At 45.6% G+C, this 18,118-nt stretch overlaps 2 protein-coding genes across 2 annotated transcripts in view; both read right to left on the bottom strand.

Moving 5' to 3' along the window:
- Positions 1-4,134, bottom strand: part of FGF12 (fibroblast growth factor 12) — a 232,518-nt gene extending 228,384 nt beyond the window's left edge. The window contains exon 1 of the mRNA XM_088060968.1: positions 4,031-4,134. The gene's annotated coding sequence lies outside the window, so the exon portion shown is untranslated. The remainder of the gene's footprint in view (positions 1-4,030) is intronic.
- A 7,098-nt stretch (positions 4,135-11,232) lies between these two features.
- The window catches only part of MB21D2 (Mab-21 domain containing 2), a 60,421-nt gene continuing 53,535 nt past the window's right edge, over positions 11,233-18,118 (bottom strand). Inside the window, exon 2 of the mRNA XM_005524974.2 lies at positions 11,233-14,842. Within this exon, the coding sequence (XP_005525031.2) occupies positions 13,578-14,842 (1,265 nt within the window). The 3' untranslated portion in view covers positions 11,233-13,577. The remainder of the gene's footprint in view (positions 14,843-18,118) is intronic.

Raw genomic sequence — 18,118 nt, 5'->3', positions numbered from 1 at the left:
CCTCAGGTGAAACCATCTGCTCCTGTTACTGGACTGGATCATTCTCTTTACCATCCCAATTCATTTAAGTTGGCATCATATAACAGCTTCCTCACACATGCACTTTGTGAGAATTCAAAGAATGCAAATGCAGGAATCTCTGTAGACCCCAAACTACTTGATAACCAGCTTCTCACTTACAAACTGTGAGAAACACCGGAAGACTGCCATTGCAATGCCAGTGCCAACAGAGCACAACCACACACATTTATTTATTTAAATGCATTACAGATATTGCCACAAACAAGGAGTTGCAAGTGCTACAGATACACAAGGGGGCAATCACCCATTATTTCTGCCTGATCCTGGCCTTGCAATCCCCATCCTGATTAAATTACTAAGGGTAGGATTATCAGTAGGATAATCAGATGCAGTGTCTAATCTGGATAACCCAGCATTACTGGGCCTCACGACACAGGATTTCACTGACCACTCAGCCAGGGCATTCCAGAGCATTACATCTAATTTTCACCACTTAAAGGATTCAAACACCCTGGACACTTGTGCAAAGGGGAAAGCTAAGGAACAGAATCACAATTTCAGTCAAATGCAGCAGTGTTTGCATAACTGCTGCGTTTCCAAGAACTCCCAGAACTAGCACAACCAGGATTTCAGAGCAATCACTTATCTGAACACCTCACTGTGTATTTACAGGCTTCAGAATCTACACCTTTGGGTTTTTAATAAAGCCTCAAGTTCCCAACCCATCTGTTAGGAGGAGCTACATGCAGCTTCCCCTGTCTCAAAGCAATGGCACCGTCCAAATATCTTTTTTTGGTCTGGAAACATCCCTCAAACCTCCTCCAGGCTTTCCATTTCCTTGGCCTTAACCTTGCCAAATAACATATGTGCTTGTAGGCAGCCATGAAACCTCTCAAGAGGGAGATCCCAAGGATAGGGGCAACTTCTAGAAATAAGAATTGTCTTAAACATGGAGGATTTCAATATCACAACTGCCAAAATTTCTTGCTTATCACCTGCATGTAATTGTTCAACCCCAGCCTGGCTTCCACTCAGCCAAGACCTTCCTCCTCATGGTTCTAAAAGTTTCTCATTCTGGAACAGAAGGTAGGACCTCAGTGATGTTCTGAAAAACAGACCCAGCTTTGGGAATCTGAACTTGCTTATCTCTCATCACACAGCAAGCCAGGTTTTGTTCAGTAACAAAATGGCCTGGACAGGGCACAAAGACAGAAAGTGAACCTGATCTTTCACCTAGTCCTCCATTGTTCACAGACAGCATGAGAGGGTATTTTAAAAATCTCTTCTGATGATCTGCACAGCCTGAACTCCTGTTCTGCTCAAAAAATGAAACACTTGGAGGCTTTCATCACCTTATCAAAGTCCCTAGTGGCCCCTGGCTGCCCTCCTATGAAGAGTTTGATCTCCGTTTAGGAAGAGGATAAAGCTGTCCTTGAGCAAAGCTGCTTTTCAGTGAAGTATTGTGCTGTTTTTGTGAGAACATCAGACACCTCCAGGTGTCCCTCAAACATGTATCCCTCAATAGTTACAGCTCAGATTTTTTCCAAGCAGCTCACAGAAAACAGATTGTAGGCACCTGACTTGTGTTTGAAGGGCACATTAGAAACGTGCTTCATAGAAGAGATGTCTAGAGTACATTTCTGATACTGCATAACTGTGTGCGTCCATCTTGTCTCCAATTACAAGGGCAAATAGGAAAAAGAGGACTGGGAAGGAAGAAGTTGAGCTGAGAACAAATGGAAACATTGCTGGCTGCCTTCAGTTCATACTCTCTGCCAAAAGCAAGGTCATGCAATACTATCTCCCTGCATTGTTAAAAATCTCAAAGGTAAAAGGGTACTATCATTTCAAGAATAAAAATGGCCTTATCTCCCATGAGGGATGATGACTTTTTACGCAGGATAATCACACCTCCAGCAATTACAAAAATGCACAAGATCTAGAGCATCACTGCTGATTTAGCTCATCTCCACACAGAAATCAACAGCCCTCATTCACTAAGCATCAGGGATAGGAAACAGGAACAGCAACTGGCTGAGTCAGACACCAAGAAGGGAGTACATTTATAGTGAGAATGTTCATCATGCACTTATACCCCCCAGGTAAAACTAAAGTAGATAAAAAAAACACTTTTCCCATTCAGTTTTCACATTAAACCAGAGGCTGGAATACAGAAAAGAAAAACTTCCTTTCTACCACCTGTAATGGAAAATGGTAGGCAAAGACAGTTGTTAGAGCAGAGGCAAAAGAAGGTGGTGGCTTTTCTTGTCATACTCTACGATTAAAATTCTGAAAGGACTTACTTCTGCCTATTTCCACTAAGGTACTAGTCAGACTACACAGAGAGCAATGACAATGAATCTACCACCTGGCTGAGAGACCTGCCTGAAATTCTTACTTCAGGGCTGACAGAATGAGCCTCTCCAGCACTTGGTGGATTTGCCTCTTTGGAGTTTTGTTTGCATTCTTAACAAGTCACCCATAGGGAAGCTTCCCCTTAGTGCCACCCTCTCAAGGTAAGTCACATGAGGGTTTCACTAAGAAATTAAACAGCAGCTGCTCTCATCTCCATGTCCAGAATCAGCTGAGATAGACAGTATAACCAGACCTCTTAGCTATGCTCACAGGCAAGGGGATCCAAAACAACGGGATAGGAATTGTGGTCTAAACAACACTTCCCCAGAGCAGGACTTTGCTTTCCCAGGCCATTCTTTTCTTTAAGAAAGGTAGAGAAATGAAGTAGTTTAGCACAGTGAAGAATTACAGCCTTTAAAGAACAAGCCAAAATCAGGCTGCATTGCACAATTTCTGCTTTTAAAAACCTGAAAGCTTTAAGGAGTAAATAAGGGCTCTGATAATACAGCCTGGGACACTTGTGCATTACCATTAAAAAGTACAGCTGTGCTCTGCTGAGGACTCTCACATTGCTTGGGTCAGTGAAGTCATTCCTGCAAGCATTTCAGGCAGGGGTGATCCAAAGTCAACCTGCAGACAGCACACTCTTCAAGTAAGGAAATAACCAAGCTACTGAATTTACTTGATCAAGAACAAACTCTGGGCTTCACAGCAGGGACCCTGCAAGGCAAACAACCCCTGACCCCAAGCACCCATCCAGAGCAGAACAGGGCTCACAGACACACCTGCACCCAAACTGCACTGAGTGAGCCCCTGAAGCACAAAGCAAAGCACAGGGACCACAACACTTTGTAGGCTCCCTCTACTCACACTGTCAAAGAATGCATCTTCACAGCAATTTGAAACATAACCCAAGGGAACACTCCACCTTCTCTCCCTGACACCTCACAAGGATTTACAACCATTAATAAGCACCTGCCAATGTCCAGCTTAGTAGTGATAGCTGCAAACCAAGCTGACTTTGTGCCAGGATGGGACCTTTCTTTCCAGTGTGACCACACAATTCCCCACACAGGGAAGTCTGCAGGCTGAGCAGTGCTACCACACAGGGAACCAACAGCTTCAGACAACTCAAACCCAGCAGGCTTAACAAGGCTTCTTGCCTTCAAGATCAAACAACTCACTCCCGTTCAGCTCTCCCCAAACCAGACCCCTCCAGGGAGCACACCTGGCAAGCAGTCACACTAACTTCTTGTTTTGTTTTCTTGAGCCTTTCCTAGGGGAAGAGCAGGCAGCAGGACAGTTGCTGCTTCAAACTCCCAGAACATTGCCTCAGGCTCTCTAGGCACCTCAGCTCCTGGCATACACAAGCAAACCCTGGCCTTTCATCTCTCAGCTCACAAGATTGCTCACAGCTTTGCTGTAATCTCTAGATAAGAGGAAATGGAGAAGTAAGAAAGGCAAGCGCACACTTCCACCAAAATGAGAGTTCACCTTTTCCACCATTTCACAGCTCAAGATCTAACCCCTTTATAACACAGGGTCTGCCTAAAGCTCAGGGGTCAGACTCAGGACACACTGCTGCTTTTTACACCGTGACAGATTTACACCAGTACTACATAAAAGCTCACTTATTTCCCCCTCCATCACTTACATCCTGTTCCTCTGACTGCAGTCCTGTCCCAGCCAGCCACCTTCAGAGCGCAGAGAGTTCCCCTTCCAGGACCTTCCTGAGGCCCCTCTTTCCTTCTTTATAACCTTGTTAAAGGCTGCTACTGCCCCTCAGCTGGGCTGTTGCTGTGCCCAGCCTTGCTGAGCAATCAGTTCCCCATGCTGGGACCAGCTCCAGCTGGGAAGGGTGAGCCTTCTCAGGCACAGCCACGGCCAGGTGTGCCACGAAGGTCAGGGCTGCCCTGCAGAAAGAAAGAAGAAAAATAAGGTTTTTTTCTCCTAATCCACTTTTCTGTGTGTGACAGAGGGAGAAGGAGGTCACTACTGCAATTCCTCCAGCTTACAGATGGAGTAAGATGGTGATCCCAGACCCTCAGGGCCTGCCTGTCATAACAGTGGTCTCCCTCCACATGTCCCCTGTGTGTTCAGAACAGATGAGTTGGTTTTCAGCATGAGCACATTGCAGGTCCAGCCACAGGCACTCATGAGGACGTGCAGCTCCAGTTGAGCTGATGTGAGCAGCAGGTTCTTGCTCCACAGGCAGTCGGGTCCAGCTCCAGGCTGAGGGGCTGTTAGTGGCTGGCAATGCTGGGTGCAGTGTGGGGGGCTGAGGGTTTACACAGGAGGATGTAACAGCTGGGCACTAGTTCTGCCTGGAGCTGAGTCGGGGACATGCACCTGCTTTGGTTGGAATCAAGATGCAACTGGAAGGCACTAAGCAGATGAGGGGGCAGAACGCCATGAACTGTGTCCTGATAGGCTTGGAGATAGCCCAGGATAGCTCATCTGTCCTCGAGTGTGTGAGCAACAGACATTTGTCCCAAAAAAAGAGAGGTGCTCTTTTCTTAATTTTGGCTGCTACTACTTTCTGCAGATTCAGAAACTCCCTTTTTTCCCTCCATAAGATACACAAACCACAAAAAATAGGGGAAATATTGGAAATTATTTAGGAAATAGAGGAGTCAGTCTTGTTTCTCTGCTTGTTTGAGCAGGTGTGCTCTCTGGTGAGAGGTAGGGTTTGCATAAGGAACATTAAAGCTGCACCTAAGAGTTTCAGCTGCTGCATTTCCACTATCGATTGGCACCATTCAAACCCAGCTGTAATGCCTGACAGCAGACATAAGCTATGAGGCAGCTATGTCCCTACTGGGAGCAATGATATATTATCACCCTCTTTAAATGAACCTGGAGAAGTACTATATATATTTAACAGAAAGTCCTGTCTCTAACTGACTGCAAAGGCATTTCAGGGATTGCAGAAGTGCAAACCAACATAGCCTCTGTGTGACTTGACTGAAAATCAGGTAATAAAAGTGAGTTATGCATACAGGAGATTATTTTACAAACACTTTCATTAATTTGTGTTGCTATTCTGTTCTCATGCCCTTCTCTTCATCTTTTGAATTCAGGCTGGCAAATGTGGACATTTGCTGAAGCACTGTGTGTAAAATTGACAACAGCAGATACCTTCCCCACATCCCCCTGACCTCCAAATAATGCCTGTTTCTGCCAGATGTGCGAAGGGATGAGACTATGAGCAGATGAGATGAGAAGGTTATTTCCAGTAAGAACTGTGAGGCTGCAACTCTGCCGTGAGCATCACCTAGCTTTGCTAGCAGAGTGGATGTTTCCCATCTGGCAAATGCCATGCAGTTGAGAGATAGCCAGGCTGCCTCTAAAAGGATTCTTCCCAAAAATGGGAGCTGCTTCTGGTCTCATTAATGCCATGGAAGGAGAGGGCAGGTCAGTACAGGGCTGCTTTGCTTGGGAGAGCTGGGCTGGTCCCATGTGGGGCTGTGCTGTTCAGGTGTTCAGTGTCCCCAAGGAAAAAGCCCAGGTGTTGTCTGCAAGCCAAGCGCAGAGCACTGGGAGGGGAGGAGGACACAGCCCATCTCCTCCTGGCTGTCAGTGGCCCTTGGCTCCCAGACAGAGCTCCTTGGGCTCACTGGGTGCCTTGCTGAGGGAAGTGCTCAGCGAGAGAGTGGTAACTATTGAAGGAGAAATGGCATTTGGATCTTAAAGCCCTTTCAGCAGTCAGGCCAGAGGAGTACATGTGGTTACACGGCCCAGGCAACCCCTAGGATGAGTTATTATATGACAGTGGCATTAAACAAGTGTTTGAGGGACCAAGTCTGTGCCCACAAGCACCAGCAGTGCTGGAGGAGTGTGACTCAGATGCCTGAATACCTCACAGGTCCCTTAGACCTCAGGTCTGTTTATACAAATTTTTGCATTAATTCAGATCTTTGTGATAAATAAATCTCACCCCAGTCATAAACTACAACAATTCATAACCCCTCAGCTTTTTGCCAAGATACATTCCATTCTTCAAGGCAGGTGCAGCTGCACAGCTGCAGTTACTCATGCCTGAAAGGAAAGGTGAGCAGTCAGCAGGATTTGAGACAGCTGTGAGCCACAGAGACACAACACCCCCAGCCTACTGCCTGCTCTGCTGGGTTGAACCCAGAGCCCACCACAGGGAGGGGTGGCTGCAGCTGTCCCCAGCAAGCCAGGCAGGACCTGGGCTGCAAACATTGTATGGGAGTTACTGAACATGCCTCATCCTCACACTGTTGCACTGCACTGACTTCTTTTTAAGAAAGATTTGAGACAAAATTATCAAGGTAAAAAACACTTCACTGTTCAGGAGAATTTTTCGGACATTGATACAGCAAGAAATTGGAAGAGTGAGAGTTCAATATGCAGCCACACACAAACCACAGCTGGGCTTGGTGCTCAGTGGAGCAGTCACATGTGGGTTTGTATTTGTCTCTAAAACTGCATCTTTCCACAGTTATCACAGCTGTGTTGCCAGAGCAAAACCCTTCCAAGCAGAGCACGACAAAGTTCCTTGTGAGGTGGCAGCTGGGCAGGAAATCCAAGCCTACTGCAACACTAAAACTGATCATGTGAAGCTCCTTTTCACTCTTGCCTCTGTTCTGTGGAAGGGCTGTGCACAATGTACTGCTTCTTAGGTGTTTTGAGGTTTTTTTCCCACCTATGTTCTCTTGAGCTATTATTCAGAAATGGCTTTCAAACTGAAGCACTGACTGTACTCAGTTTGACCATGAAGCACAGTACTGCAATCACGGATGCCAGTACACAGGTACTGCTCCCACACCCTGCAGCCTCACTCCACCCCTCCACACTGCCAAGTTCCCACCTGCTCAATGAGCTGGAAGGTAACAGGCTGGAGGGTTTGCTCAGTTTCCTCCATATCTGGCTTTTCCTTGGGAGAGCGTGATCTTGGTGCATGCTGGACCAGCATGCCCTGGCAGTTTGGGCAGCTCTGTGTATCAGAACAACAACCAGTGCCTCTGAATTATTTACTCCAACTCACATGAACTTGCATTTCTCTTCCTTTTCTGCCCAGTCACCATGGTGTGTGCTGCTCCATGAGTAAGCTGGAGAGACAGATGACACAGACGATGAAGTCGCACTAGGTGATTATAACAAAATATGACAAGGCATTTATGCAGCTCCATTCAGCAGCATTTCATTTCATTAGAGTTCATTACTGCATAGCAGAACACCTCTGAAGAGTTTATTTAAAGATGGAGCGGGGAATGGGGCAGGCTGGGTGCAGTGGCAAAAAAGACCAGAGGAAACAATTAAGACATATTTCTTAATATGTCTTAATAATTTCTCCTGCTGCACCAGGTTTCACATTGTGCCTTCAGTGGGTTTTGATGTGAAAAGAGCCATGAAAGAACAACTGAGGAACTGGTTTTGGGCTCCTGACATGGTAACTTAGGTCTTGGTGGACTTAGTCACAATGGGCTGGTGGGACCCAGAACAGCAGAGTTCCATTTCTAGAATCTCCTTTAACTGGTGGATTTGTGCTCTTTCCTAGAAACCTTCTGAAATTACTTCCCACCATTTAATCAGTAGCAGAGATGATGTCAGTGCAACCAGCTCAAGTATTTCACAAGCTAACATCTGTATGTGCCCACAGCAGTCCAGGGGTTAAGTACGACACTTGCCAATCCCAGTTTTGCCACCACTGATTAACAAAATGATCTAATGAATATAGCACTGTGCACCTCAAGGAAGCTCAGCCACAACCATTAGCAATTAGAGGAAACCTCTTGGAGAAACTAAATGAAGGCTGAAGCTTTGATTTTTTCATTGTAGCTCTTTTGCCTGTTACAGGGTGTTAAGAAGTGTGGGTCTGGAGGTGGACCAGATGACCTCTGGAGCCTCAACATCAAAACCACCAGAGACAGCTCTGGTCTCCACCCCTCCTGGTGGCAGAAGGCATTAGAGCCACAGCAGCTGTGCTACACAACACACATAAGCTCTGAGACACCAGGGTGCCTCTATGGTGGCACAAGTCATGGAGACTGCTCCTGGTCACTGCATAAGTCACGGTGCTGGAAAGGTTGGACTTTGCAATGGCCTCCCTGAAGGAAGGATTATTTTCTCTATGGTCTTTCAGATCAGACAAGTGGCATTAACTCTTTGTGTGTCAGCTGTAGGGAGCATGGCCTGCCATCATTGGTGTACACAGACCCAGCCTGTACCCTTCAAACACAACCAAAGTTTGTTCTGAGAGCACGGGCTTCAGTCAGGAGCAGACTAACCCTGCAAAGGATGCTGAAGGTTGAAGACTGGTTTGCACAGAAGCACCTTGGCGTTTATTTTGTGATGAGCTGCAGCCCACAAAAGTGGCAATTAATATACTGTGTGTGTAAGCCTTGGCACGCAGGAGGCAGGAGAAGGACACAATAGGTCACCAGCCCTTCACGAAAAATGCCCATTCCTTTCTTTGCACAGTGCTGAACAAATCATAAAACCCTCTCCCATGCTGTCAATGTCATGGTAGGGCGTAAGCAATAGGAGCCCTGGAGACAAAGCCATTAATGAGTGAAGTGCCTAACGTCCTAGGCCAAGGCTGTGATTTGTAAGCACTGAAGTGGACAAAAGCAGCTCATCTCTCTCCACCTCCCCAAAATAAAGCTAAAACAAAGGAGTCAGAGGGGTTGAGAATCAGGGAGAAAAGTGGATTTTTGGGTTCAATTTTCACTTTGCACTGGAGCTTGCCCGATTTCAGAATCACATACCATGTCTTCTGTGTGCTTAGCAAGACCTCAGTCGTGTCTTTCATACTGATATTCCTAACACACAAAAAGTGAGGCAAAGACAGGGCTGAGTCAGTTTGAAGAGAGCCTGATGCCCCCAGTATGCACCCACATCTCCGCTTGGTGAATCAGGCTGTCTGGAGACTGAATGAGAGTGTGTTCCTCTACCACAGAAGGCCAGTAAGATAAAAATATCCCCCAAAAGCCTACATTCAGCTTGGAAACACAGTGCTGAGCCAGGGACAATGATAATAGGAAAACACAATAGTTCCTCAGAGCAGTCCTAACATAATAGATTATAAATGGCAAAAGGGGAGGAGAAAGGAGTGAGGGCTATTTTATCACTATTCTAAAAGCATTCAGAGGAAATAAATTTGGATTCACTTGACAGTTCTTGAAATCCAAAACATGCTAAATATAATGCTGAATGTCCCTAAACCCAAAACATGTCAGCAAGAGTCCCTTAGCCAGGGTGTTCTTTTTCCCCCCTCCCCTGGTTTAGCCTTTGCCCCATGATGGTTATTTGCCTTTCTGAAGAGCTTAATCAGGAGCTATTAGAGACAGTGCTCTCTAAGCTGTATAATGTTAAAAGTCCATTAGCTCACCCCAAGCAAGGCTGGCAGGAGGGAGATGATGTACTTGCTGAAGTTGAACAAGCTATTTGCATGCTGAATACCTCTAATCACTGAGCAATGCCAGGAGAATGTGAACATTATTACACTCAGCTGCCCAGCAACCTTCCAAACACGCTCACTTTAATACAAGACAAAGTGGCAAAATGCATCCAGCACTGAACCCAGAAAAAGGGACAGATGGGTGTTTTTAAGCAATTCTAGGCACTGACTATGCACACTTTTAAAAAAAAGAAAAGAGAAATAATCATTAGCAAAGTCTATCTTCCATCTGCCACAGTCACTTGCATTGTGCATGGTCACTTGTATTATGCATGGGTTAATAAAACATGATAAATGTCTGCTTACTTTTGGTCTGACCACAATTACTTCTCCCATCTCTCTTACTGGCGAGAAACCCTGTGGGAAGAGCAAAGGCAAAAGCATTTTCCAAGAGTAGGACAGAGCCAGGATGCCCAAGGAGGATCACACTGGGAAGTGGAGCCTCTTGAAGGGCACTTTTCCTTCCCCTCCACCTTCCTGATGCCTCAAAGCCAGACCCTCTTGGCTGGGACTCCCTCCCTTTTAACCCTGTAGGAGTCAGTAACTCACAAAGGACACCTCCTACCTGCCACCAGCCCCTCACAAACTGTCCCAGTCCTTTTGCAACATCACTCAGGACAGGGAGAAGTCAGCAGAGAGGTGGCTAATGGGCAAAAGGAAAAGGAAAAAGAAATCTTATCTGCCATAGCAGTGGGTGCAGAACTGAACCTCCCATGGAGACACTGGCTCACAGCACTGACTTGTCTCTTCTTAACATCAGCAGGGAAGATGCCTACATTGCTAATTTAAAGCAAATTCCCTCTTATTCCAGTGTTTGTCAGATTGGCCAAGTCTCTAACCCCATGGGGCTGAGTGCTCTAAAATGCTTGTGTGAATGACTTTCAAGAACTCCCTAATAGGCAAAGCACCACGGTTTCATTGAGACTTGCAGAGAGAAGTAAAGAGTAAAAGGTCATTGGTATCTAAACCCACTGACTACTTTGAAATCCCACAAAGAGACCTCTGCACTTCACAAGTCTGTGCCAGCATATACTCAAAGGCGAGAGGGGAAAACAGAAAAGGAAGAAAATAGTCTTTTGTGTTCTCTGATACACAAAACACTAGTCACCTCTCTGGGCTGGCAGCCTGCTTCATTAAATTAACTATAGCATGTGGAGAGGAGCAAATACTAGACAGATACAAACCTACTGCAGATTAGGATTCTGTCTCCATGGAAGACAGATTATCCAGATAGAGGATATAACATTCTCACAAACCTACCTGGAAAACTGCTTTTCAGTCCAGTAAGAAGTCAAGCCTCCATTCCCCCACAAAAAACAAAACAGAACAAAACAAAACAAAAAAAAAGACCCCAACACACAGAATGCAGGAAGAACAAGGTGGATACTTTTCAAAATGTTTTTTAATTAAAACCAAAAAACGGAGCACACACCAGAGCTTGACATGGGCTAGTCAAACTGCTGGTCACCAGGACATTGAACTGGCATGAGGAAGGCTGTGTTTCTGCATATCTCAGGAGCACTGGCACAGACAATGGGACTCCTGGGAGAGTACTCTGCCTGCCAGGCTACTGCTGCTTTGTGCTGAGCAGATTTCTCATGTGGTGATGGGAAACTTCATCCTGCAGCCCAGATTCTTCTTTCAACAAACAGAAGTCCCAGAGACTGGGGAAGAAACCATTACAACAAATCTGCATGTTCCAAGCACTTCTGGAGAGGATTCTCCAATGTTTCTCCTGCATCCCCAGGCAGGTTACACAGGTTTATATGGAGACTCATCTTTGGCAATAGCCACACAGGTAGGACCCGGTTCTGCTTCTGCTGAAGTCAATCCATGTCCTTCCCCAGAACAAACTGCAGCTGCACCAGGGCTCATGATCAAGAGCCAATTGTGCTTTAAGGTTAAATCCTCATCCACTCCATCAGGCCAGCAACTTCTGAGAGCTTCTTGTAAGTGTGTACCAGTAAGTTCAGGTAAATGTGAACATCTTGGCTATAGCAATGGGGTGAAATTTTCAATTATGCCCAAGAGATGGAGGAGCTAAAGTTTTGTTTTAAGACTTGGGCACTAGATCAGGTATTGAAACCTCCTTGCCATCTAATAAAGCAGTTGCCAAAGCTGTTGGTGTGCTGCTCCACCAGCCTGGTTTCTTTACCACAAAGGCTGGGCTGAAAAAGTGACACATTTTTCATACACAATTTTTATGTTAGAATTTACTAGATATGCACCTCATTTGTCTGTCAAATATTTGAAAAATACTTCAACCTGCTCTAATAATCACATTTTAACACATGCATCAAGTTTGGATCAGAACAGCATCTCTGGGACAATCAGTAAGCCCAAGTTGCTGATTTAAGGCCTAAATATCAGTCACTGGCCAGCCAGCCACAATAAGTCACTCTATCCATGAACTCTTGGAATTATTTTTGGCTCAGACTAACCCTTGTTACCAAACATCTTACCCTACACACAGAAGAAAAGTGTATGTGTTTTTCAAGGCTACTGTTGCACCACAAGTTTACATACAAACACAACTTTTGCAAACATGAGACCAGAGTAAGATCTCCCATATCCCAGGGTGAGTCAGAAAGTTCTCAGGAGTCCAGGGAATGGTAACTGCCAGAAAGGATCAGGCCTAATTACATGCATTAGAGAAGCAAGGTAGCTCCTTTGCTCAAGGTCTGGCTGATTCACTTTGCACATACCACTGCTTTAGCATTACATCCTTATCTAATGGTAAACCTGTTTCAACAACATGCAATACATATTAATGCAATATGCACTGCAACACACAATATGCATCCAAAGAAATATGCCAATGCAAAACTCTGACTGCTCACACATAGCCGGGCTAACAAGGAAGTCTTTTACAAAAGACAATCAAGAAATCACCTGAAACCGTGAGACCTGAGGGGCCTCAAGCAATCAGCAATATCGAGACCTAATAACAGATGCTAATTCATGAAAGAAACACAAACAGTGGGACTGAGGTAATGGCAGAGATTTCATTAGTGCAATTACATTTAAAATGGTATGTTCTTTAATAGAATTTAAATAAGGCTTTGAATAATTACACACACTAAAACTAACATTCCATAACCTTATTCCGCATGGAAAAGCAGCAGAAACAACCCTCTGGACTGTACAAGGTCCAATTAATGAACAATTACATTCAAAAAGTAGATCAAAACAGAAACTCTTTCCCCAAAAAGCTACATCATCATCTTTAAAGTCAGCTTTCTCCCCTAGTATCAGAAATGTGAAGAACAGATGAACTGGGCTTCAACCCAGTAGATTTGGCCTTGTCAAATTACCAGTAGTGCTTTCCAACCCAGTCTCTCCTCATTTCTTTAGGGTGATGGAAGCTCATGGAAAAAGAAGTGAATTTCTGAAGCAACGGAAGGTGAATTGTCTTTCTCCCAGCCCAACAATGTACATAAATTATGGAAGCTTGGAAAAAAACCCTACATTACACTGTGGCTTGTGTTTACAATGCGTGTCCTCCTTTAGAAACTACTCACAGACAATGGGGCAGGGTGGGTGAAAAAATCCAAAGCAGCATATGAAATAGTAATATACTGTTCCAAAATCTGCACCGTCCTGCAGAACCAGGATTTATAATTTATTGAGATTGTTCTCAACAGATCCAATCTATGCTGGATATGTAAAAATCAAGAGACTAAGTCATCCAGGAAAAACAAATGAAAAAACCTGCACACTGCAAGAGTTTTAAAAAACAAAACAAATAAAAATCCCAAGAAACACTGACGAAAGCTCAGAAAAATTTATCATCAATTCTGAAGTGGGGCCTTGTGACATCATCTGGATTAATGAAGACAGAGATGGACTTCCCAGGGTTCTCAGTTACTAGCTGTTGCAACTTTTTGGCTAATCGGTCATCAGGCTGGTTGGGGTCCCCGCCATCCGACTGTGGGGAGGGGATGCTGGTGGTGCTGCCCCGCCGCTGGAGCTCCAGGGTGAGCCTGTTGGCTGCTTTGACGTGTTCGATGGCAGTTCGGAGGTGCTCGGCAGGGTCGGAGCGCACCGAGGACAGCTTCCGCGCATGGAGCATGACGGTGTCTTCGGAGAGGTGCTCCAGCATGTTGCACTGTGGGATGAAGTAGTTAGGGCACATCTTGTTGACCAAGCAGTGCTGGAGGTCATCAATGAGACCCAGGAGGAAATGGGCTGCGTAATCCTCCTGGGCCAGGTAGCTGGCTGGCAGCCTGTCACAAGCCCACAGCATCATGCTCCGCAGGTGATATGGACTAATGGCTTTGGGGCGGGACAGCAGTTTGATGATGATGGCTTTGCAGGCCTGGTAGGCTTGCATGAGGCTGCTGGAGATACACTTTTTCAGCTGCACTTCACTCCTGGCAAACGACAGCCTCCATTCATTGTCCTTCTTCCCCTTGTAGGAACATGCAGGCACTAAATAAAACCCACTTATGACCTCCTCCTCTGTGATCTTCCCATCCCAGAAGTGGTTCTCCATCAGCCAGCTCTGTGCCACGGCTGGCCAGCCTTTGAAGGACACCACGGGGACAATGTCATACAGCATTCGGCTGCTGCCCACTCCCAAAATAATGGATATGATAGTCCCATTCTTTTCTACCTTCTCCACCTTTGGCATCCCTCGTTGGGGCTTTTTCTGGATCTCAGAGAGGACAATGCTAATGGATTCATAGAACCAGTCTGCGACTTTTGTTGGGGAGAAGAAGTAATTGGTAGCTCCATTGATATGGTCCACGATGGTGCAGCAGTCCTTCCATTTGCTGATGGTTCCTTCGTCGAACAGGCGCAGGCTCAGCCAGGAGTGGCACAGGGCCGAGTGGCGCATGTCCAGCGTGACCGGCTGGTTGCGGTCGTGCAGCTTCAGCGCGGGCACCAGCAGCGTGAAGTCCATGTCATAGTCTGTGCCCCGGGCATAAACATTCAGCTCATCGAGGTCGATGTCCACCACACCTTCCCGCACGCCGCCTGACAGCAGCAGATACTCGTTGGCTACAGGCAGCTTCTGGTCGAGTTTCTGAACCATGCCTGAAAAAGACAGAAAGAGAAGTCCTTTCAAAAAAGGCAGACAGATCCAGGATTAAAACCCATTCCATGCCCAGCAGGAAAGAAAAGTAACAAGAGGTATCTATCTCTTTTGGTGTGGCAAAAATATACATCAGGCCCAGCACTCAGACATCTTTGGTCTCACCTGACTCAAAGCAGAGCCTTCCCTGCATTCCTCAGAATGTGTGAAGTCCATCCTGAACATCACACTGCGAGCAATCGGAAAAAGCAGAAGCCTCTGGGGAAACACAGCAAAGCTGCTTCCAGGACTAAATTTAACTTTTTTAACACCTTCTAGACCAGTTTTTCATCCTATTGACATTCATTTCCATGGTATCCAAATGTTTCACCAACACTCCAGAGAGAAAAGAGAATATTAATTGACTTGTTGTTCTTATTTTCTCTCTGATGTAGAAAAAACCTGGACCAGCATCAGGGAGTTGGTTTGTTCATGAGTGAATGAATGGCTACAAATGTTAGTTCAAGCAGGTCTGATTTCACAATCTGCATTACATTTACTGATGAACAAGGCAACATGAACAAAAGAAATGCATCCTTATGGGTGAATGGAGCAGTTAAATGATCAGGCAATTAGAGAAGCCAGCTCTGAAATCAGCTCTTCAGGCTGCAGTGACATAAAATATCTGATCAGCTCCTCAGAACACAGACATGAAGACAGATTTTTATTTTCAGCACCAAAACCAGACACGACATTCACCCTGCAGTGCCTGTACCAGTTGTACAAAGCCAGCTTTTCACCGGGAATTCTATATATACACCCCACTATACTGTGTCCATAGAACATGAACAGCAGACTGAGAAGAGACTCTACACAGAAGCTGAGATATTAGCACCTCATTCAGTGTTCAAATTAGGCTTAAAATTGAGCTCTGCACTTCAATTGCTCTGCAGTCTGCTCCTGCTTTCTGGGCTGTTTCACTGCTGGTGTTCCTCTTGTGGTTAAACACTTTTGGTTACTTCCCAGCCTCAGTTCAGCTACCACACCTCAGCCATGAGGGAACAAAGTCTGAATGGAGATGCTGAAGCTATTATAAGCACTGCAAAAGGGATAGATCCTTACTCCTTACAAGTACAAACGTACTAATTTCTGCTGGCATGTATTACTGACTCCAGCTTCTAAAAGGCAATATGGTTTGCTTACATCAAGAATGGTCAAATGGACAACTTCCATTAAAAGGAAGCCAGTCTTAGAAAGACAGCAGTGGGAATAACTATCCAGAGGCATAACAGAGTGAGCCAGAAAGCTGCCAGTCACTCTGTCAGCCCAGAGATCACAGGCAGACACATTAGGAATGTTCTTTAGTGAAACACAATTGATCAGCACTACAGTCTGAGCACCAATCCTGTCATAGTTCAGCAACTGCAGAGCCCTTCCTGAGGTAATGCATCCCTGCAGGATCACAGACGCTGCCTGTACTGAGTGGGTCACCCTAGCAGAGAGCAGCAGCAGCACCCCAAGGCACTGAGGGCTGCACTAGGCTGAGTGGCACTGCAGTGCTTTCAGAGAGACTCACCTGCCCTTTCCTGCATGCTAGGACAGCAACAAGAAAATGTTATCTGCATGCATATAGGTAAGCCATGACCAGAGCAAAATCTAAAGCTCTGTTGACACTGATTCCTTGGAAAAGCCAAGGAGACCATAGGAAGGGGCCTCTGTGTGAAGCAGAATGCTTCTTGGGGTAATATTCAGTGTACCTGAAACCCATCCCCACCCAATGTGAAATTCCTTTTTAAATACACTTTACCTGTTCCATTCCTTCCAAGAGCACTGGACCCCAGTGTCCATTTTGCTGCACTGAGCTGGGATGACTTTCCTGCCAGGCAAGCAAGAACATAAACCCCTTCCATTTCATGCAGCTCCAGGGGCTGCAATAGAAGGAAACAGCTCTAAAGGAGTGCTAAGAAACTCTTCCTGCTAAATCCTGAGCTAATCCCATTCTGCAATCTTGCCACACGCTGCCCTGTTCATCCTCAAAGGGTAATAACTAAGAAAAGCTTCTGTCAACCTCTAAAACATTTTCTGAGGCTTATACACACAGTGAGCTGTGTTACCCTGATCTGTGGAGCGGCAAAATCTCGCACAGGCTTCTCTATCCCAGAGGCCAAATAAGTAGCAGTCAGTCTTCTGCTGCACCCAGAAGGGGTTTTCTGATGGGTACCTAAATTGACGTGACTTCTGCAGACACTACTGACACACTGCCTCTGAATCCTGTGCTTGAACCAGTGCAAGCAGCCTTAGTGCTTTACACCTCTGTTATAAGTTCAGTCCAATACCTACCAAGTAGAGTCTGGACCAATCACATCATAGGGACAGGGAGCAATTCTTTTTTTCCCTTAAGATTAAAGTACTACTGGCCCTCACTGTGGGGCAGCAGAGCTATTCATGATAGGAAGGGTTCTGATGGCCCATCCTACCTCTACACTCACCCAAAATTTCCCACTCAGGATGGTGATCTACAGCATCTGCCATGCAGATCTGCAGATGTTCCTGAGTAAGGCAGACAGAATGGAACTATCCAACAGAAGAAAATGTTCAGACCTATAGGATTCAGTAAAGGATGAATTTTTCTAAATATTTTAAAACTTGAAGGATGAAAAAATGCTCTGCAGTGGGTCCTTTGCACCAGAATTTCTATCCCAGAGCCTTTGACTGAAAAAAAAAATCATGATTTTTCTAAAGGGTAGAGATCTTCCACTACAAAATATGCTGTTGGATGAGCTGTCCTCCTTGGCCTGAAGAGATCCTTTGTCCTTACGTGGGAGCAATAGAGTTAATAGTCTAACCCCCTTCAACCAACAGCAGGTGGGACTCAAGCCCTGCCTTCTGTACACTATCAATGAGTGATTTTCCCTCTCCAGAACCCTAGACCTACCAGCAAAAGAGAAAAATTGAAATTTAGTAAGGAGATGGTTACAGGAAATGATCTAATATATCATCAATATCTCTCTACCTGGCTGGCTGCAAAATTCAAACCTTTGAGCTCTGCTTGGCACCAAATTTCCCCTTCAAGTCCTGAACCAGCAACATCTGCACCAGCTCTGCCACAAGAACAAGAGAAGGAATTTTTGCTAACAGACCACAGCAGCATTGCTGATCCAACTGAAGTGGTGGAGCAGGGAGTTGAGATAAGGTCCCCTTGAGGAAAGTATATTTAGAAAAGGCATAGAGTGTTCTATAAATAGTTGAGCTGCCCAAATTCAAGATTACCTAAGGCTTTAGGGGTTTGCAGTGTCTTC

This window comes from Pseudopodoces humilis, chromosome 11, assembly GCF_049639895.1.
Source record: "Pseudopodoces humilis isolate 2021_Gansu_Grassland_sample_001 chromosome 11, ASM4963989v1, whole genome shotgun sequence".
Classification (NCBI taxonomy): domain Eukaryota; kingdom Metazoa; phylum Chordata; class Aves; order Passeriformes; family Paridae; genus Pseudopodoces; species Pseudopodoces humilis.
Note: the sequence above shows the minus strand (reverse complement) of the source record. Positions and strands in the feature narration are given on the sequence as shown.